General features: G+C 53.3%; 1 protein-coding gene across 6 annotated transcripts; it reads right to left on the reverse strand.

Annotated features, from left to right (window-relative positions):
- Positions 1–1,396: 1,396 nt before the first annotated feature.
- PATZ1 (POZ/BTB and AT hook containing zinc finger 1) lies at positions 1,397–20,980 on the reverse strand. 6 transcript variants are annotated; one of them, XR_012914285.1, is made up of 6 exons: positions 18,780–20,975; positions 17,312–17,375; positions 16,022–16,113; positions 10,578–10,749; positions 4,374–4,446; positions 2,790–2,933 (listed from the first exon to the last, which is right to left on the reverse strand). XR_012914285.1 is itself a non-coding variant. In XM_012763964.3 (5 exons), exons 1-5 carry the CDS (start codon positions 20,048–20,050, stop codon positions 2,900–2,902), a joined length of 1,614 nt encoding a protein of 537 aa, XP_012619418.1. In that variant the 5' UTR covers positions 20,051–20,970; the 3' UTR covers positions 1,397–2,899. The 6 variants fall into 6 exon arrangements, 5 of the variants coding, with proteins under 5 accessions (XP_012619418.1, XP_012619416.1, XP_012619417.1 ...); XM_012763964.3 differs by lacking the exon at positions 16,022–16,113 and having other exon boundaries at positions 1,397–2,933; positions 18,780–20,970; XM_012763962.3 differs by lacking the exon at positions 16,022–16,113 and having other exon boundaries at positions 1,397–2,933; positions 4,374–4,511; positions 18,780–20,966.
- Positions 20,981–21,468: the final 488 nt, after the last annotated feature.

A 21,468-nucleotide genomic window follows, 5' to 3' on the forward strand; every position in this document is an offset into this window, starting at 1 on the left:
GGGACTCCAAGGAAGCAGGTCAAAAATGTCTTCAGGAGCTCAGGCCAGCCCAGCCACGTCTTTGTTTCAAGACCAAGTTCTCTACTTAACAGCTGGCAGGTGTGACCAGCAGGCAGGTTCTGTGGTGATCCCAAAGCCACATGTTGACAGGGCCTCAGCATTCTAGGGTCCCCTTTCCTTTGATACTCACATCAAATGGGCCAAGCCTCCATTCCACACACTCCATAAAGCCCAGCAACTTACCCAAGATTTCGTGTAAATGGCTTAGAGATGTTTTGTAAAATATCCAGAAAGTCTTTGCCTTCAAATCAGAACAATGTAATTATTGATACTAATGGTGTAGATAATTTTGTGCTTTGTTTGTTCCTCTTGGTCTGTGTTTATTTTTCTCTCCTTTATCATTGTGTTGTTTTCTTCTTGTTTGGAGGTTAAATGCTATTTCTATTCATCTAGGGGTTTCCTTTTTCCCTGAGATTTCTCAAGGTGCCATAAGTTTGCTGTTCCCTCTCATTCTTGCTTCTTGCTCCATCATGCTTACATTTTGCATCTTGCTCACTGTTCTCCTTCCTTCTTTTCTTCATACATTCACCACTCAAGGTGCAATAAGCTTTCACTTAACACCAGGCAGACAACATGGAGCTGGGAGATTCGAATTGCTCAGTTTCTTAAAGCCTCTTGGCCATGAGGATTCCCTGTCCATGTCCTTCCTTAGGTCCTAGCCAGTTGCTATGTTGGATCCCCTCCAACCCAGGTCTTCTCTCCCAGGGTCCCAACTCCACCTCACACTTTCCTGGGCCACCCTACCTACTCTCCTGCTGTCACTATCTCCTTAACCTTGCTTGCCCAGTTATCCTTCTTTGTATTCTTGAACTCTTTTTTTTTTTTTTTTTTTAAGATAGGGTCTTGCTCTGTCACCTGGGCTAGAGTACAGTGGCATCATCAGAGCTCACTGCAACCTTCAACTCCTGGGCTCAAGCAATCCTCCTGCCTCAGCCTCCTGAGTAGCTGGGACTACAGGTGGGTGCCACCATGTCTGGCTGATTTTTCTATTTATCGTAGAAAACAGATAAAGGGCAAGACCAGCTCTTGCTCAGGCTGGTCTCAAACTACTGACCTCAAGTAATACTCCCACCTCAGCCTCCCAGAGTGCCAGGATGATAGGCATGAGCCACTGTACCCAGTCAAGCAGTGAATATTTCTGAACAAATGGGTGAATCTCAGCACCTAAGCCTTCAGTGGGAACATCCACCTGTCAATCCCAGTAAAACTGATACAAAGAAGAGGAAGAGGGGTCTCCTGGGCCCCCACCCCAACCCCAGGTGCTGGGCTATATAGACTGCCCACCTCTAGGTCCCAAAGACCCCCACAGCTGAAAAACCGGACTCAGAGGAGCAGGTAGAGTAACGTACTAACGTTTTTAATACAGTCTGATCAGATCAATTCACATCACAAGGTCAACCTGGGCTTCCTCACGTGTGACACAACCGAGGTACACAATGTCCCTACCTGCTGGTTATCCTGCCTTCCTGGCTCCCAACAGCACTGAAACCCTCCCACCTCCCTGACCAGACTGGCATTTTTTAAAATTTTGCATAAAACTATTTCATCCATAGACTTCAAACAATCAACTAGCCAAGTTAATTATGGTACATCTAAACAAAGTTTAATACTAACCCTAACGTGTGACTGCGGTTTACAAAGAGCTCTGTATCACCTGGGATAGCTTTCAGTAGCAATTCACTACAACTGGTCCTAAAAAATAATAACAATAATAATAATTAGAGAATTAAAACCCAACAGCAAGTTGAATGGTTAAAATCACATAAGAACTGGAATTTGGGGTGGGGGTGTCCTCAATAGCTGAGCATGTGCTAGCAGTGAAGTGCTAGCCTGCTAGCCTCCCTCCATGCAAGGCTCAAGAAGGTCTGGCGCCCTCCAGGCTGAGGGCTGAGCTCAGGAGGGCTCTTGGAGGACACTCACCCCATGGTCCGTGGGATGCTGTAGGCTTCTGGCTTCCTTAAAAACGGTTGGGCATCAGCATTGTATAAGTGGGTGGAGACCCTAGTGTGTTTTTTTTTTTCTTTTTTTTAGAGATATTGAGAGGGGGAATGAGGAGTCAGAGAAGTGGGAGACCGAAATCACTGAGGTCCCAGAACGCCATGGGGTTTGGGTTTGGGATGGGAGTCACTAAGAATTAAGCACCAGGAATTCCAGCTTCCACCCTTTAGGGGAACTGGGACTGGTGTTCCCTGGGAGGCCTATGTAGTGTTTTCTGCCCTCATCCCATTCTGGGTCTCGCTGATATTTCTGCAGAATATCAGAAGAAAATCTATTTCTAAAGACCACGGGGAACGGGTGGTAGAGAAGGAGTTGGGTCGGGGTTATGGGGTGGGGGAGATAAAAATGAATAAAAATCTCTCAGCTACAGAACCCAAAGACATCACTTCCCTCCGCATTCACAGCATTTCTCAGCAGTCCCCGGGTGGCTGTGTTGGTGGGGACGCAGCATCTGCCTCACTTCCCCTCAGGCCCCAGGGGCTGCTGGTCAACCTCAGGATCCACTAAAGATGATGCAAAGGCCGACTGAACAATCTGGAACCCAAAGGACTCGAGGAGAGACATGTTCTGCTGGGGAGAAAAAGGTGAGCCGAGGGCAGGGCCCAGGTCCCCCAGGGGGCCCCCGAGGGCCCGGACATGCACCTTCTGGATGTGTTTGTTCAAGTAGGACTTAGAGCGGAAGAAGCTCCCACATTCAGGGCATGGGTACTTCTTCTCCCCGTCCGATTCCATTTTGTTTTTGGGGACCGCCATGTCGCACGAGAAAGAGCCATTGGCACTCTGCTTCTCTGGTGTCTTCAAGTCACTGGCGTCTGAGAGGTCACCATAGGAGTCAGAGCTCTCAATCGGATCCTGATGTGAGCATTTCTGGCCTTCTATGGAAAAACAAAACACAGGGGAGAGATGAGGCCAGGCCTTGGAGACTCCCCCTCCTGGAGGGGTCATGGGGTGCCAGCTCACGGCCTGTGGGAGGCAGCCGACAGCCAGCCATGGCCCTGGCTGAACACAAGGAGGTTTGGCTGGCAAGTCTGGGAGCCTGGAGTTCCTACAAGGGTGAGGCAGCCTCCCTTGCTGTGGACGCTTCATGCAGCTGCACGTGGACTGCTCACCATCATCTCAGCCTGCTTCAAGGAAGGGGTGTGGAGAGGGGACTTCTACTGCTTCTGCCCAAAACAACTCAGAGACTCCAACTCTGGGCACTGTCTTGGGTGCCTCTGGGGGAAAAACAGCTATGCTGATGATGCCGAGCAGGTGTACCAATGGCCTCATCTCCTACACCAGAGTAGCTGCACCCTAGCCAGGCAGGCAGGACCAGAGCCATGAGGTCCTCAACCCGGCAGACCCTATCGATGGCTCAGACAGAAGCCAATTCTTTTCCTGATGCTGCCAACATAAGCCTTGCCCTTACCGCCTTCCTTCTGCCAACTCTTCCAGGTCCAAGCAGCCAAAGCACAGAGATTAAAAGCAACTCTGAACAACTCAGGTGGCTGGGTATCCCCACCCAGGGCCCAGAACAAGCTGGGCTAAGAGACAACCCTGATTGCTCTGCCTTACCCTGTCCACACTGGAGTCCTCTACCAATCGCAGCTTCCTTCCTGGGTCCAGAGAGCCATGCTGGGAAGGGAGGTCTGTGATGGGAGCATGGAGCATGCCATCTCTGCCATCTCTACCATATGCCAAGCTCCTGGCCTCATCCCCAAGGCAACGACATGTGACATACCACAGAACAACCTGACCAACAAGTGAAGGTGGGCCTGGGGACCACTCCACAAACCAGCTCTGAGTCAGAGAAGTCAGGTAGCTCATTTCTTGCCATGCAGCTCACAACCACAGCCAGAGGCCCTCCAGAAAGGGCTGTTCACAGCAATCGACCACCCCTATCACGGAGAAGCCAGCCATTGGTTCCTGCCGCCCCACAGGTCAAAGGAGGAGAAAGCATTCAGCCGCAGCTCCACACTGTCCTACAAGGCTACAGGCAATGGACAGGCCCACAGTGACTCGTCATGCAGGGCTCCTCTTCTGCCCTGGGCCCAGGGCATCCTGCAGGGCTCCAGACGGTGGGGGCTGGCCGGGAAGGGAGGAGGGCTAGGGAAGAGGAGGCGGGGACAGGATCTCGGCAGTGCCCTAAAGCCTCACTGCCCTAGAGTGAGATACCCACTGTGACTTTTGTCCTGGAGGCCACTGCCACTCAGATCTCTGAGCCTCCTCAAGGCAGCCAGAAAGCTGGCCACCTTCCCGCCTCCCCACACCCGGCCCAGCGCCCCCACAACACAGTCTGCGCAGAGAAGCAAAGTGCAGAGCAAGGGGTCGCTTGCCTTTGTTGCCATAGGTCCTGGCGCAGTGGAACGCTGCTCCCCCATTCGGGATGGGCTCCTGGTGCCTGGAGACCTGGGGAAGGGGAACACCGTGGTGGGTTTTAACATGGACCTTTAAGTAGGAGGCAGAGGAGAAACCTAAACAAGACAAAAGGAGATGAGATCCCGCGGCCAGCAAGATATAACTCTCTCCTTCCCCCATGCCTCTCCTCTGGCCGCGCTGGCTAGCACTCTCAGGTCAGCTGCACCTAGAAGGGCCCCCACCTTGGCTCAAAAACAGCTGCATTCAAGATCAATGCACCGGCAGGGAAAAAAACCCCATAAAACAAAAATCGGCTATAATCACATGAGCTACATGGCTTGGGACAGAGGGTGGCACTGTCCACAAATCAGCTTCTCTGCAAAGCCCACTCTGCAAGGCTGTGGTGAGGGGCACAGGCTGGCCACCTGCTGAGATGGCCTGAGAATCTGCTCCTGCTACGCCCAGAGGCCAACTGTCTCCAGGCTTGTTTGGTGCCTTAGTAACAAATGGCTTGAGTGGATGTCCTGCAGCAGGAGGGACCATGGCTAGAAATGTGGTTAGACAAGTACGTGGGGCTGTAGGGCAGCCACGGGATTCCAGCCAGCAGAATGGCTGCTCAACATTAGTAAAAGTAAACTAGATGACAAAACAGGGATCCCAAAGGCATGCTCCCAGGGATCCCCCTTCTTTTACCTGTTAGGATGTGTTCTATTTTCCAACTTTCCCACCTTTAGCATAACTGGATTTAGTAACTGTTTAGACCAGGCATCCTCAAACTACAGCCCGCGGGCTACATGCAGGCCACCTAGCACATTTATCCGGCCCTCCAGGTATTTTTGCCGCTGCTGCCTGTCCTGCTTAGCAGCCGACTCATTCTGGGCCCACATTGCGCACTCTCCAATGGTCTGAGGGACAGTGAACTGGCCCCCCGTTTAAAAAGTTTGAGGACCCCTGGTTTAGACCTTTTGAAGAACAACAAAAACAGATGTCACGTCAAAGAGGCACCATCATCTTTTATTCACGGTGGTTTTTTTGGTTCAATTCTGGAGTATCCACCAGGTTCACATCCAGAAGAAGAAACAGGGATGATCTGTTTGTCTTTATTTGGGGGGAGGGGCAATCTAGCCCATCCCCACATGCTTCAGTCAGTTTGAGCCACAAACCGTCTCAGGCTGGGAAGGGCAGATGTTGGGCCACTTCCACAGCAGCCACAAGTCCAAGGATACAGAATCAGGTGGGCCAGTAAAAGGCTGTTGACTTGGATTTCACGGGAAGGAGGTATGCCATCGAACCTCACTGCGGTCCAGGATCAGAAAGCAGGAAGCGAAGCTTTTCAGAATAAGGCCCTCTGGAGGCTCCAGTGCCCTGATGGTGTCCCTTTAATCCACTCCAGATCCGGTTGACATGTTATCAGGTATTTTCATTTCCTTTAAAATTACATAGCCATAGGGTAACAGTGAGATCCACTGCTAAGGGTCAGAAGCTAGAGAGTACTGCGTGGTGTCTGCATGAGACTTGTTTTTAAAAAGCCTAAAGTGGCATGGCGTTTTGAATGCTGCTAGATCTGTAATAAAAGTTCACCTTTAGCAGGTGGTGATGGTGTGCCAGGGCCCAGCACACTGCATGCACTACTTGGTAGAATTCCCCCAATGCCCTATGTAGGTGCTGTGAATTACTATTACACCCATTTTACAGAGGAAGAAATAGGAGGCTTGATAAGGTTAGGTATCACATGTACAGCTACTAAGTGATAAAGCCTAGACTCCAACCCCAGGATCATGTGCCACCAGAACTTGGCCCTTAACCACTGGGCTAATTCTTTAATGGTTCCTGTGTATTGGCCCTGGACCCTAGAAACATCCCTTTGACTTTTGCAGTAGGTTTCACCATCACCATTGATATACATGCATTTCTCTGCCATGTTGGTGGGTTACAATGGAAGCTGCTGATACACAGAGGGCTGGCCTGTGGGAAGCTTATTTGACAAATACTCCCCTGACAGCAGCACTTGGTGGTTCTGGAGGGAAATGTGCCATCAGGCAAATTTTCCTTCCTTTCCCAACACAGCTATTTCAAAGTTCCACCTGGACCAGATGCTGGTGTCCTGTCCTGCCTGGCAGAGTGAACTGTCTTGCACTGTGACCAAAGTGGTCTGCCTAGGGCCCATCACTGGTGGACAGACTGGCTTAAGAGGGTCACATGCAAATGGTCCTCAGAGGGAGGCTGAAGTCAGGAATGAGTACACAAGGCTGGTGGGAAAGAGGCTTTCAGCCCTGCCCCTTGGGTGGGCACCATGGAACCAAGCTGACATTGGTCCCTGGCAACCAGCACAAGATAGCAGACCTTTCTGATACTATGATGATGCCACTTTAGAAGGGAATTTTTTCTTTTGGCTTTTAATCTCTTTGGGACCTCTAAAGTAGTATGAAGCCCTTCCCATGGTGTACCAGAGCAGGTCCACTGCAATCAAAGGGGACAGGAAAGGCAGGGGAGAGCACTAGGAATTATTATATTCACTCTCACAGGAGAGCTCTGCCAGGGGAATACAGCAGATGCTCAATACAAACTTGCTGCGTTTTCCTGAAAAACAGTCTGAGAAACTGTTGCGTCCTCTTGACTCTACCCCAGCTGCAGACTGTACTATCTATAGCGAAGCCACATGGCAGGGTGGTGGGAGTGGATCCACAGCTGCCACTTAAAGCCCAGAATTTAAACACAGAGCAACTCAGCAGCCAAGTGTTGGGATGAAACAGAAGCTGAGCTTCTGAGCAGAACACATCTTTGAAGCCAGACATATTTAGCAGGAATTCTAAACTTACCCACCATTCACTGATTCACCAAGTGCCAAAGAGGCAGCTTGATCCAGGCATCCACGCAATGGAGACGCTGGGCACACACATAACTGCCACTACAACCAACAAGCCACCCGCCCTCTCACTCCAGAGATGAAGAGTTTATTACCAAAAGGCCACTGCTCCTCAGTTGCGTTTTCTCGCCTGCTGTATCTGCCATTTGCATTCCAGAAGCCAATCATCCTCTGACAGCTTCCATATGCAAGAAAGGGCTGGGGACTATTTTCTCAATGTCCAAAACCTGGAGGGGCCATTCCCAGCTGCCCTGTGTTGGAGGGGGCCTTCCAAATAGGTTTATGTCAGTCCGGCGGGCTGTCCGTGTTTACTTGCTTGTGTGCTCACCTCTGACTGAGAGGGTTTCCTTTACCCTTTAAGCAATGATGTTTGAGTCCAAATGTCTCTGTAAAGGGCAGATTCCTGATAAGCTATCTTTCTTCCCTGTACCAGCACATATGCATATATACAAAGACCCTGCTAGAGATAGTTTAAAAGAAAGGAAGAAAATCATGGTGATCCTGTCTCTCTTTTCCACTGTTCAACTCCACTGATTTCCTCAACTCAAAAATGAAGGAATGTTTTCTAGCCATAACACTCCCCCCACTACAAATGATCTTCCTCTACAAATGGCATCATGTACTCCCTATACGTTTCTAGGACAAAAACAGGGTCATCTGTCTCATTAACTTGCATTTGACTCAAGTGTGGGGCTAGGGCAGTCAAGCTACCTCCCCTCGTCCCCATTCTTCACCGACAGGAGTCATTTTTGTGGCAAAGACTGAAAAAGGCAGCTCTATAGGTAGGTAATTAAGTTGACTGTTTAAGAATTGTTGGGGCTGAAGGATCTCAGAGGACACCTGGAAGTTCATCGGATTCAACTTTAACCAGTCTGTCCAGTGGGCTAACACTGAGCCTCTGCTCAACCGTTGCAAGGATAAGAACATTCATTTATTCCATTACGGTATGCATAGCCTTGGTGGCAGCAAGGCAAACGATAACACAGAGCTCTCCTCATTCTGATTCCAATGTTTCAGTGTCTTTGGTGCCCAGAAGGAACTTTATCCTCTTCCTCATTTTTGTTCCTTTTTGACCTCTTCCTATTTCTGCCCAAGGAATGAGACCAGAGGCAGAATCCTGCTTCTCTCCTGATAAAAACTGCAATCGTTTCCTCTTCCTTCTGAGTACCCAGCATGGGTTGGACCAGCACCTTCTTTTGTCTTCATGGAGGAATGGGACTTCCTGCTGTGACTCTAGGACATGAAGGTGTTTGGCCTGTGATCCAGATCTGGTCTTGGCTTTTCTGAGAAAAGGTGGACTCTGGTTTTACTCTTCTGGCTCTCCCATCCCAGTCACGTAGCTTGTGGCTGTTACCCAAGTCTTCTTACCAGCCCTTGGAAAAGAAATCCTGACGTACAATAGCTGTCAGCTTTGCCACATCGGCTGCCTCCTAACTGGGCCAACTTTCCCACTGTCCCTGGTGCTCTCAGTTCTTCTTTCCTTCTGAGCTGGGCTCCCTAGGGCTGTAGCCCTGGGTTTCCTGTCCCGTTCTTGTGCTACTCTGCCATCTCAACTGGGCTTTCTGAGTTTTGTAATTATTATCCTCCACTCTCACTGGTGTTCAGTCTCTGTTTTCTGACCCCGGCTCTCAAACTGGGAATTTCAACATTGAAAACTTGACAAGATGCATGCTGATGGCATGTTACAGTAGATTTGGGGTTATTTGGGGGTGCTGTCAGGAAGCCAGTTTGGGATGAAGCACGACAAGAAACCATCTTTTTCTAGGGCTGGGGCAGCGCCAGTCAAGATGGTCAGCCACGGCCTGATGACTCTCCCTGCACACACAAGCCTGCTTGCTATCTGGGAGACGCTCCTGCCAGAAATGGGCTCTACTGATATGTCAGAAAATAGAACAGATGGCTTCAGAGGCTTGAATTACTACTTCCCTGCTTTCACAGGTGTCCTAGTGGTATAAACATTCAGTTGCCTTCAAGGCAAACCCCAGGTGTGAAGTCCCAGGATAGAACCCAGCTCCAGGACACCAAGAACACCCAGCTACTCAGCAATCTCCCTCCACCAGGGGCCTCAGGACACATGGACACAGCACAGGCACCCAGTGATTCCAGCCAAGGCCTGCAGGGTGTTTTGCCTGCTCCAAATAAGAGTGTCAGCAAGCAGTGTACTTTTTAACATTGTTGCAAAGTGTAAGGATGGGCCTCTCAAGTGTGCAGCTCCATGTGGGTTCAGAGAACTTTCACCTACCTTGTCTCTTGGGATCCTTACAACAACCCTGTGAGGTATGAGAGAAGGAGGGGGGTGTTCTTAACTCCATTTGAGAGGCAAAGAAACTGAAGCTTTAAAAAAAAAACAAAAAAAAAAAACAACAAAGAAACTGAAGCTTAGAGAGGGGAAGGGAGAACTCAAGGCCACAGGGAGGGGCAGGGACTACACCCTGGGTCCCTTGACTCCTGGTTCAGTGATTGACCCATTAAGCCATACCCAAGACTTCCAAAAGCATTGAGACAAGAGTGCCCCAGGAGATAAAGACATCCCAACAATATCCCCAGCTGGCCAAAGCAAGTGCACCATGCAGAAGCATCTTCACGCTCACACGGACAGCTGCCCCGACTGCCTTCAGCACAGATACAGCACAAGCCTCCTCACTGACACTGTGCTTACAAAATGCCAACCTCCAGCACTTCCAACAGCCAGCAGAGCCTCAGAGACTGGCCTGATTTCATCTAACACGACACCACTGCCACAGAGTGAGACACCACCTAGGCCCACCTTGTCCTCAAACACGCCGCCCTGCTCAGAGCACCTTCCATGTTCCTCTGTCATTAAGGTTGTAATCTACCTGAGTTTGGGCTCTCTTCTGACCATTTGTGCTAGAAAGTTTCTGCCTTTTATTTATCTCCAACACTCGACCTCCTTCCCTGGCTGCTGAATTTCATATGCCAATGAATCAGCCAGCAAAAGCTCTTAAACAGGACCCTTTTTTTCTCCCACTTTGGGACCTATGGACTCCTCCACCAACCTCAGTATTTCAGTGGTATCTGCAAAATGCATCCATCCTCCCACCTGAGCAGCAGGTGAGCTACGTGCCCAAGCTTGGGAACAAACTGTCTCCTTCTGTTCCCACCTGCTGGTCTCCTGGGACCTCCCATTCCAAATACCCCAAGGTTTCTTGGGAAGGAGGGGGTAACGAACAGCTAGCGGGGTGATGAAGGCGCTTATTGTTCAGTGGGAAGGGAAGGCCGTGCAAAGAGTGGAGTCTGAGGCAGGGGGTTCCGGACACACCATCCTCTGGAAGTGAGAAAACAGCGAGCAGATTACCTCGGTTACAGATACTGCAGAAGTTGCTGGGCCCCTCACTGTGCTTCTTCAGGTGGTCTGCCATGTATGCTGCCCGCAAGTACTTCCCACACACCTGGCAGGGCACCTTGTCTTCATGACAGGCCAGGTGGGAGCGCAGACGGTCTCGGGTGGCAAAAGAAGCGTTGCAGGTCTGGGGCAGAAAGGAAAATAAGATGAGGCGAAATCGGCATTCCACACCTGACTCCCTACCAAACACACTGCAAAACAAGAACGGTTTCTGGCCATCATGGAGACTCTCCTTTGCAAAGAGAGCTTCAGGGCCTAGTTTAGGCTCTCTACCCAGAATGCCAAACAGCTGCTCTGATTTCCCATGATACCTCCTCACAGGACACCTGAGCCGGAACCACTGGTTGTAAACAGCTACACGCCCAGGACACGGCAGCAGAGTTCTATACTCCTCTACAAAACGAAGAGTTAGACATTTGTTCATTTGTTAACAATAAGAACTGACTTTAGGTGCATTGGCTGTAAGTGGATTTACAGATGAGTTATTGGCAAATAAACCAGCCTTCCTGTTCTCCATTCCTGGGTTTCCCCTAATTGCTTTAAACAAAGAATTCAAGGCCAGTACGGGGGCTCATGCCTATAATCCTAGCACTCTGGGAGGCCGAGGAGGGCGGATTGCTCAAGGTAAGGAGTTCAAAACCAGCCTGAGAAAGAGCGGAGACCCTGTCTCTACTATAAATAGAAAGAAATTATTTGGCCAACTAATATATATAGAAAAAATCAGCCAGGCATAGTGGCACATGCCTATAGTCCCAGCTACTCGGGAGGCTGAGGCAGGAGGATTGCTTGAGCCCAGGAGTTTGAGGTTGCCGTGAGCTAGGCTGACGCCACGGCACTCACTCTAGCCAGGGCAACAAAGCAAGACTCTGTCTCAAAAAAAAAAAAAAAAAAGAAAAAATTCAATTTATTCATTTTATTTAAAAGTGACATTAGTCCTTGGCCACAGGGAAATGGAAAGAAAAGGCAGGACAAAGCACAGAGACAATGCTTCATAATGTTTTTGAGTTTAAATTGCAAAAGCAGCTCCTAAATGATAGTGTCAATTCTGCTAATGAGAGAATTAGCAGAGAGGACAAGGCGGGAGGCTTCGAGAGAATTTGTGAAATGTTAAGTTGGGGAAATGCCAGTAACAAGGATGACAATATCACCCTGCATTAATGAGCACGCATTCTGGCCAGGCAGGTACCACGCTTAGCCTTTTCGGGGCATTTATCTCATGCAACCTATCCTTACAGCAGTCCTCTGAGGCAGGCTGCGTTGCCACCCTCCAAGAGAACGTGGCCATGGCGGGCTGAGGTATGAGCAGAGCACCACTTCACGGCCAGGTCCCAAGGTTGGACGACTCAGGAGCCAAAGGTCAGCACCAGCCCCCTGGGAAGGAGGCCCCAGGTCACTGGGCACTTCCTATACCTGAGCACCTGACTGATAGTCTATCAGTTGCTGACCTCCCCTAACATCCCTTCCTCAGTTTGGGTGTGCAAAGGCACGTTAGCCCTGGGGGTCACTGAATGTCGGGAAGCCCTGAGGAAAGTTGAATCTGTTTGCTTTCAAGCTATTTTGGTTCCATGTTTCAGGGGTTCTAGTCAATTCTGATTCATTTCTTTTCTCCGTATGTGTGTTTACTGTTTCAGAACTGTAAAAGACAACAACATTCACCTTTAAATGCATTACCTATCAAACGTTAACTTGTGCTAGCTTGGAGCTGCCCCTGCCTTCTCTCTTTAACAGAAGCACATCCTGAGACCCTGAGATCATAAGGTAAGTGTCTGAACACTGTTACCACGTACAAATATTTATCTATCTCCTTACTGTACAAAGAAGAGACAAGCACAAGCAATGCTTGGAGGTAGAAAATGCCAATTTGCTACTGCAATCCCAAATATCCGCCTGCATTAGCATAGCCTCCCCTTGCTCTTCTCAGCCATTGTCTTTTTAAGTAAACATTACAAACTTAAACAGAACAATGTATGCTAATGAAATACTGCTTTTGTCTCTTTTATATATTCAGTTGATTCATTTGACAAATGAGGAAGCTAACTTTAGAAAGTGAACTTGGCTAAAGCATAAGACTCAGCTACTACAGAAAGCCCAGTATGCCCCTGCCACAGCCAGGCCAGGACTTTACCAATCCTTCCGGCCACCCTGAGCTATCTTATCTTTCCCAATTTGTAGCTGAGCCAGCAGAGGACCTGAGAGGACAAGGGACAGCTGGAAGAGAAACCAGCACCCACGCCTACACTCTTATCATCTCCAGATTAGCAGAGGTAGCTTCTGGTGAGTGAAAGGTGCTGATATTTTTTAACACAGTATACCGTACTTGGCAGCCAGGACTCCTACGATTGGGAGAGGTGAAAGGATCTGTGCAGGGAAATTCCACCACTTAGGTGACTCAGAAAGCATCCTAGACGCTTGCTCTCATGGCCACAAATGAGCCCCACCTCAGTCAGGGATCTCTGTGACCCAATGATAGGCCACAGTGGGAGGAAAAGATCAGAATCTTCCACTGAACCTAGCAACCAGTAAATCTGAGAGAGGGCTGTCATAAACACCCGCAGGAAAGAGAGGTGCACCTGTCAATTTATACAGGGACGAGAGCTGGCTTTCCCAGGTAGTGAGTGACCTGAGGACCACCCCTCCAATGGTGAGAAGGAGAGTGTTCTAAGCCTCAAAACTCAAAAGAACCAACATAGACCACATGTAAGAAAATGGGGCTGAAAACACACATTTAGGATTCTGTCTTTTTTGGTCCCTGGGAGAGGGAGCCACTGGAGGGATATGAAAGAGACACCTTGTTTCTCTTGCCAACCTTCTTTTGGGATCTGTCCTCTAAAGGCTTCGCCTGTCATGCTTTGCTATCTAAAGATGACAGACAGCCAAACCTCAATTATCCACAAGTGGATTATCCATTTGAGGATTAGCTAAGCAAAATTAAAATCCCAGATTGGGCAGGCTTCCCCCACCCCATCCTCCATTGATTATCTCTCAAGGAATGAAAGCTAACTTTAGCCTGAGCAAACATAATTAGGAATGTAAATCTGCTGCTGGGGAAAAAAAAACACAAACACAACAAAAGCTCTCACTGTTAAAAAAAAAATGCCAAGCTGAAGTGATTGTTGGCTTCTCTGTGCCAGTACTGTGCCCTTTGTGGCTGGAGTCCCCAGGTTTTCTGGGGAAACTGTGAAAGCGTACGAGTCCAAGTCTAGGCCTGCCAGAAGTTCAGACAACACAGAAAATGAAAGAGCCTGGCCACACGACCCAGGAGAGACGTGGCTGAGGGAGAGACAGATCTCAGAGAAGGGGAGACACTCAGAACCTCCATGCTGGGGCCACTCAGAAGAAAAGCACTCCCTGTCCTGGGGACAGGGAGAAGACAGAGGGACTGTTACGGGAAGAGAGCGTTCCAGCGGCAGGATGCTCAGAATGGCTGTCCTGCCCGCAGCCCTATGCTCTGGCAGCCTGCTGTTGTTAGGAGGCACACCTACCAGGTCCTGGCCCAGCCACCCTCACCTCTGGTCACCACCACTCAACCCTGAGCCCCAGTCATGTTCCCTTCCCTCCCTGGCCAGTTTCCCCCTCCCAGACTTCCTCAAGCTTTACTTCCCAACGGTTGAGCAGCTTGCAAATGGTACCCACATGGTACCAAGGACACTAGTGCACACCCCCACCCTCGGTGGACTTTGAACTCTGGCAGCCTCAGGGGTGTCTGGAGCAGCCTTCTCCCACAGCCCTGGAAGAGTCTAAGGGCAGTGCATGAAGGTCTGGCTCCATGGGCTTTTTTGGCCCCCTTCTTCTTGAGCGTATGCCCATCTAATTTTTTCTTTCTCTAGCCAGCCCCGGAGAAGTGGGGCCCCTGAAAGCAAGGGGAGAAGTTCACCTGCTCCAGCCTCTCAGATTCAGGCTACTTCACAGGAGGGCAATGTCCCAGCCCACTGAGTTCACAAATCCAGCAGTGCTTGGGGCATTTGGGCCAGTTAAGGACACTTGGGCCAAGACTCAAGGAGACTTGTGTGTCACTGTCTAGCCTGAAACTCCCTGTCCCTATCTTCAGATAGCCTTTCTACTCAAGCTGTGGTACCAGTCTCTGTCACTGGCCCTTTTCATCCTCTGCAGCATCAGTGGGGGACGAGAGGTATGGACTATGCCCAGCCAGACACAGGTGGGGGACAAGGGAACCAACTCCCAGAGAGACACCCCTTCACCTCTGATCCTTTCAGCATATCACGCTATGCCAGAGAGACCCTGCTATTTAACCAAGCCCAGGCACAGCTGGCTGGCCAGCCCAGAGCACACAGCCAGCACGTCTTCACCTGCTTGGTCCTCATTAGGGGAGTTCTGGCTACGGGGCAGAGGTGGGGCCAGCAGGTCTGTGAGAGTGTGTGTTGGAAGGGCAGGGTGGGAGCCAGCTCTTACACCAAGGGACAATGATGTCAGTGTTATGACACAGACCAAGGACAAAACACACAAAGCCTCAAATGTTAGAATGAAAACTTTTATCATCACTCCTGTTCTCCCCGCAGAGCCTGCGGGGGCTAAAGGGCATACCAATGGGATCCAAGGGGGGTCTACATCTGCTTTATCAGCCCCCAAAAGCCATATACTGGGGTGACCCAATATAAAGCTACTGATTAGTTTAGTTCCTGAGCAGACCTGCTAATAAACCTCAAAAACACCAAAGTCTACTGCACTAGCCAGAGATGAAAGCAGGACCTGTCTGAGTGGGAAGGGAAGAGGGCAGCGTGGGCTGACACTAGCTGGAGTTATGCCAGAGCCTTCTCTGGAGGCAGATTCACTCCCAGAGTAGGGGGAGGAGTAGCCAGTCCCCATTATTGAAAGCCTATGCCTTATTGGAAGTGATGCCAGGGGAGGGGAAACAGATAAACTGGTAGCTTAGTTCCCAGGGAAAGCACCAACCTCCAAAATTACCCAGGCAAGGACAGATGTCCAGGGGTACCATCTGTTAAAGAGGGGGGGGAATGGGGGACAAGACAGCCCAGAAAGAAACTTGGAGGCTATGGGGGGGTACCAAGAAAAGTACTCCTTGCTACCCCCATTTGGGGGCCCTGAGCTGGGAAAGACCCCAAGTTACCCAGGGAGGAGCTGGGTGTGGTGGGCAGGAACCACTTTGCTGGCCTCTCCCAAAAGCAGGGGTCTCAGGCCAACTGCCACTCCTGTTACCCTCCATGCTGAACCCTGTCTAGGGAGGCCCAGGCTAACCCACAGGCCACTGGGTAAAGGCCCTGCTGCTCTCTGGGGTGGTCCAGCCCTGCCTCAGATATCCCGGCGGGGCTGGGCAGAAGAGAGCGTTGCTGGAGTGTGCTGGGCTCAGGTTTTCAAGGGCTGGGAATGATTTTTTTAGAGAAAGGGAAAAGGCGGTGTCAGGAACCGAATGGGACGACCTCCACAAAGCAGGCTGGGCAAAGTCCCATGATGGCAGGTCGCTAGGAAGAGGTTCCAGGGGCGGCAGGCCGCTGCTGCTCCCAACCCACACCTGGAAAAAGGGCAGAGAGTGTAGGTTACCCACCCAGACCACCGGGCACGCCCCCACTGCCCTCTGGGCTCCTCCTACTCTGCCTGGGCTGCTCAGCACACTACCTGGGAGAGTCAGAATGTGCTCTGTGATGAGAGAATCAGAGACAGAGAGAAGGCAGCAAGGCAAAGACAGATCCCAGCAGGCCCACCCTGGGTCACCCTCCTCGAGTGAGGCCGCCTAACGCAGATCTGTGAACACCTTCCACGCCTGGCTCCTGGAGGCTCTGGGCCCTACACATCCATCCCTCCCTACAGGTCGCCATGAACCCTCCCCTTGCCACCAAGGGGATAAGGAGAAGCAGGTTATCCTACCAGAGGTGGTAGCGAACGCCCCACAACCATGTCTTGCCCTCAGTTGGCGAGCTCTTGGCACAGGAGAGGGGAGAAAACCAAGGAGAAGATACAGACATGTTCTCTGTCCACACAGGAATGCTCAGTGGCCAGGAGAGGACACTCAATTTTCTGGGGGCCAGCGGCCCCTGGATATTGTTCAAACAGACAAACCAAGGGTGAGAATCTGGTCCAGACTTCCCTCCCTGCTACTCTGCAGAGAGCTCAAGAGAAGAGGAGACCACCTTGCTCTCCAATTCTCCAGAAACCCTGGCTCAGGATGGGTTAAACAGGTACCAGTGTCAGAAGCTGAGACTACCCATTCCCGACCTCCTGCCTCCCCCACTGCCTTGTGCCCTAAGCTGAGGGGACCCAGGAGGAACTTCTACTTGGGTTAGACACGGGGAAGAGTTGTTGGCTAGACCACCAGGAGCCCTTTTAAAAACCCTGTAGTCCCTATAAACTGCTGGAAACCAGCAGCCAGGCCCAGCAAGGTGCCAGGTCCCCTAGCACAACACCTGTGCGATGTAGGCCACCATCCAAGGAGCCAGCAAACACCAGGAGAGGAAAAAAGCCAAGCAACAGAGTGAAGACGAAGACAGGGTGGGAACCAGGACCAAGCGACCAGGAAGGAGGGAACATCAGCTGTGAGGGGAGGGGGGCCGAGGTGAAGAACAAAGGAGAGCAGAGGGAGGGTGCAGGGACAGTGGGGAGGTGTGCAAAGCAGTGGTCAGTCAGCTGGCCCGGCACACACATCAGCTTGCTCACTGCCGCGGCTGTGAGACTAGCAGCATCCTCCAGCCCATCTGTGCCCTGCCCACCCCTACCTGACACTTGTGAGGCCGCTCAGAAGTGTGCACCTGCTTGATATGTCCGTTCAAGTGATCGGGCCTGGAAAAGAGAGAACCAAGCAGGACTTTAGAATAAGACACGGAGAGATGGGGTACAAACTTGGCCAGACCCCCCAACACACACTGTTGGAGAGGACGCCCTCTCCCTCACCCCAACATGACAAAGACAAAGTCACCACCCAGCTCTGGCTCCACAGGCCCAGCCTTTCTGCCCTGGTTTTTTCTAGAGGGGGGAAGGGAAGTGAGCATTTGTTTCTGATCTTGCCTACCAACCCCCTAAATCCCCCAACCAGAAACTCAATGATTCCTAGGACCAGAGGCGGTGGCTTTTGAATGAGACAGGGCTGCCTTACTGCAGCCTTTCCGGGAGGGGGTATGTGTGATTCATTGTCCAGACTAAAGCCCCTTAGAAACTCAGCCTGCCCTTCCCCCAGCCTCTCCCGCCACGGCAGCCAATGAATGCCACCCGGATGGAATTCAGTCCCCAGAGGCCAGCCATGGAGCCTTAAGTCCCCAGCTGGGCTGGTAAGCCAGATGCCCGCTGCCGGAGCAGGTGGGCAGGGGCTGCCTGACCGGTAAGACTGGTTCCTGGCTGGGGCCCCTCTAAGGGAGTTCTCCATCCCTGGGTCCTCCACACAAGGTCCAAGTCAGAACCAGCCTTTTATTCTGCATGTTTTCTAAGAGAAAAACAAAACAACCCTCTGCTCCCAGACAAGTCCTCAGTTCCCCATCAGGCTCGCTAGAAAGTGAACCTAAAAAGAGATCCTGCCTCTTCTTTTCCTTTCTGTTCTGAGAACATAAATGGGCTCTGTGGGTTCCACCAGGCTCTGGAGCCACCAGGTCAGAGCATATCAAAGATGTGGGTGTTAAGAGGCAGCTCTGGGTGCCCAACTCTGTGTCCTGTGATCCCAGGTTCATGTGGAAGGAAAAGCTGGAGTCTACTGACCCAGGATCACCCAAGCCCTGAGTTGGGGGATTTGGTGGCACAGGAGTGTAGAGTCCCTGATGCACTTGTTCCAGTCCCTCCCTCAGCAGCCATTCCATTCAAGCGAGGAAAGTTGCTGGAGACCAGTCTCCCGCCCCCAGAGGCGGCCCCACGCCTGGTGCCGGAAACACAAAGGGAGCCCAGGGAGAAGAATGGCGAGGCCTGGTGGCTCTGGCCTGAGGAATCCGGCCCCTTCCCACAGGCCCCAAGGAGGAGAGACAGTAGGGCACACCTAGTGTCAGAGAACTTCCCTAAGGGAAGAGAAAGCAGCTCTTGAGCATAACACCCCCAAATCAGGACCCTTAAAACACTCTCCCCAAACCTGGCATGGCCCTGTAAGGGCAAGTGACCCCCAACAAGTCCCACACCCCCAGATCTTGGCAAGGGGCTCCCTCAGGAGCCAAGACTAAGACAGGTTGTGATGGGAGAGTAGGGGAGGAGGAGGGTGTCTTTCCTCACCTGGAGAAGCCTTTCCCACAGCTCTGGCAGATGTAGGGCTTGCCCACAGACCCATCATGGGACCGCACATGGTAGGACATGCGGTCTTTTCTCTTGAACCGCAGCCCACACACAGGGCAGGAGTAGGGCTTCTCCCCGGAGTGGGACAGCTTGTGCCGGTTGAGATGGTACACATCACGAAAGATCTTGCCGCAGATCTCACAGGCCACCTGCTTCCTGGTCCGGCTCCTCTTGCGGGGGCCATCTGGGTCTTCAGAGATGGGTAGCCCATTCTCACCCAGCCTCGGAGGAGGAAGGTCAATGTAGCCCAGCTGGAGGCTGGTGACACCGTGCTGGGCTTCGTGCTGCCGGAGCCGGTTGGCATCAGTGAACACCTTCCCACATAGGCCACATGGAAGGATCCCTGCCTCCCTCAGGCCCCCTGGGGACCCAAACATTGAGTCCAGCAGGTTGGCCTTCCTTGGGCGGCCCCGGCCTCGCTTGCCAGTCAGGGGAGGGGCACTGGATGCCACATTGGGGAATGGAGAAGTCAGCAGTTGGGGGGACAGGGGTCCAGCCACCATGGGCAAGCGGTCCACCCCAGGTAACACAGGCAGGGAGGCTTGGCCTGCAATGGCTGCACCAGCAGCCCGGGCTGCCTCATCCTCGGGCTGCATGCTGCCTGCGATGCCATTGCTGTTGGCTGCCAAGGCTGCCCCGTTGGTCATGTCCAAAGGGAAGCCCAAGTCTGAGGTCCCAGGGGGGCGAAAGAGCATGATGTCGGCCCGGGCAGGGGGCACCAGGATCTGTACATTGGACTGTTTGATCACTTCTTGGCAGATCTCAATGACCGACCTCATCAGCAGGAACTTGGCGGCCGTCATGAGTTCGGGGAAGCTCTCCAGGCGCACCACGATCCGGGAAGTGTAGGCGAAGTCCAGAATGTCCCCGAACACCTTGGAGCTGATAGTGTGCATCTCTAGCTCCCGGCTGCCCCCGGCCCCGCCGCCCGGGGCTGCCGTCGCGCCCCCTACATCAGCGGGACCCCCATCTGCAGCTCCGCCGTCGCCCAACTGGGCGCTGAACACCGACTCAAAGTACTCGCTGCAGGCGGCCAGCACTGCGCGGTGCGCTGGGAAGCTCTCATCGCCCACGCGCAGGAGCACGTCGCAGAAGCGCCCGCCGTTTTTGCGCTGCTGGTTCAGGTTGTGCAGCATCTCCGTGCTGTGTCTGCTCACCTGGTAGGTGTAGCAGCCCGACGGGCCGCAGGAAGCGTCGTTCACCCGCTCCATGGCCGCCGCCCCCTCCCAATAGCTGGGCCGCGGCACCTGCCCGCCCCCTCCCTTCCCCTAGGCAGCGAGAAGCGGGGCGCAGCAGACGTGTCCACACTCCCCACACGTGCCCGCCCGGGGCTCTGTAGTCTCGCAGGTGCGCCAAGCGCACACGCCCCCAGCCCGGATCGGACAGTCTAGACGGCGGGGTGCATCACCCCCCACATAGCCACCCCCACCCCCGCTGGATCGCGCGCTCGTCTCTCCTCTCCGCCCGCCCGCCTCCCCTTCTAGGTCTACCTTCCGGGGGGTAAGCGAATGAAGAGGTGAGCCCCTCCTGCAAACGCGCCTGCCACCTCCCCTCCCGCCCGCCAGGCGGCGCCGGCGCGCAGCCAAGAGGGGCGCGCACACGCGGGAAGGAGGAGGAGGAGGGGTCCGCCGCGCAGGCGCGCGCGCGCCGCGGCTTTTCCCGGGCCCGCTGGGGGCGCGCGCTGCGTCCCCTGCAAAGCGCGAGCCGGGGCGGGGGCGCCGGAGCGGAGGAAACAAAAGGCGAAGGCGGCGGCGGAGGGGCGCGCACGGGGGTGGCGGCGCGAGCCGGGTCCGGGAGCTTGGCTGGCGGTGGCGGCGGCGGCGGCTGGAGCGGGCGGGCGGTGGCGGCGGCAGGGTGGGCCCTTCCCCAGGCCAAGCGAAGGCGGCGACGGAGCGGCGGCGCTGCGGCCCCGGGCTCCGTGTGTTCGGAGCGGAGGAAAGATGGCAGCGGCTGCACTTCCTCTTGCACTTTCACCCCTGGGGGGAGGAGAAGGAGGGGGCGATACCAACAACACCCCCCCTCGCTTGCAGAAAAAAAAAAGAAACGGCGAGCTCGGCGTGGGGGCCCCTAGCGCCCCCGGCCCTGCACGTGCGCGCCCGGATCCCTAGCCCCGGCCGCCCAGCGCTGCAAACTTTCCACTTTCTTTGTGCCGAGCGCCCCCCCCTCACCCAGCCGAGGATGCACGTCCCCCCTTCCCTATTTATACACACCCCCCCGCAGCTCCGCTCCCCCCGCTTCCTGCCCCCCCTCCCCATTCCCCAGCTCCGCCAATGCTAGAGCAGCCTGAGCCCCCGTCCGCCCCCGCCTCCCCACCCCGCCCGCGGGGCCGGGGGCTGCAGTCTCAGCCCCCCCGGACCAATGCAAACGAAGCGCCGAGCCAGCAAACCAGCAACCACTGTCCCTCCCCTCCCCGCCGAGAGTGGCGGCGAATGGGGGTGTGGGTAGGAACCTAGGGGTACAGATCCCGGCCCCCCAGCCTGCTATGCGCACCGGCAGGTCGTCGGCCACCCTTCGGAGCCCCGCACTGATGCGCGAAATCCCCAGAAGTCGCCTGCGACTGCCTCTCTGCCTCCAACCCCAGAGAGGGCCCGGGGTCCTGGCTGGGGAGAGGCCGAACCTCCCGAGCTGC

Source organism: Microcebus murinus, chromosome 22 (genome assembly GCF_040939455.1).
Source record: "Microcebus murinus isolate Inina chromosome 22, M.murinus_Inina_mat1.0, whole genome shotgun sequence".
NCBI classification, from domain to species: domain Eukaryota; kingdom Metazoa; phylum Chordata; class Mammalia; order Primates; family Cheirogaleidae; genus Microcebus; species Microcebus murinus.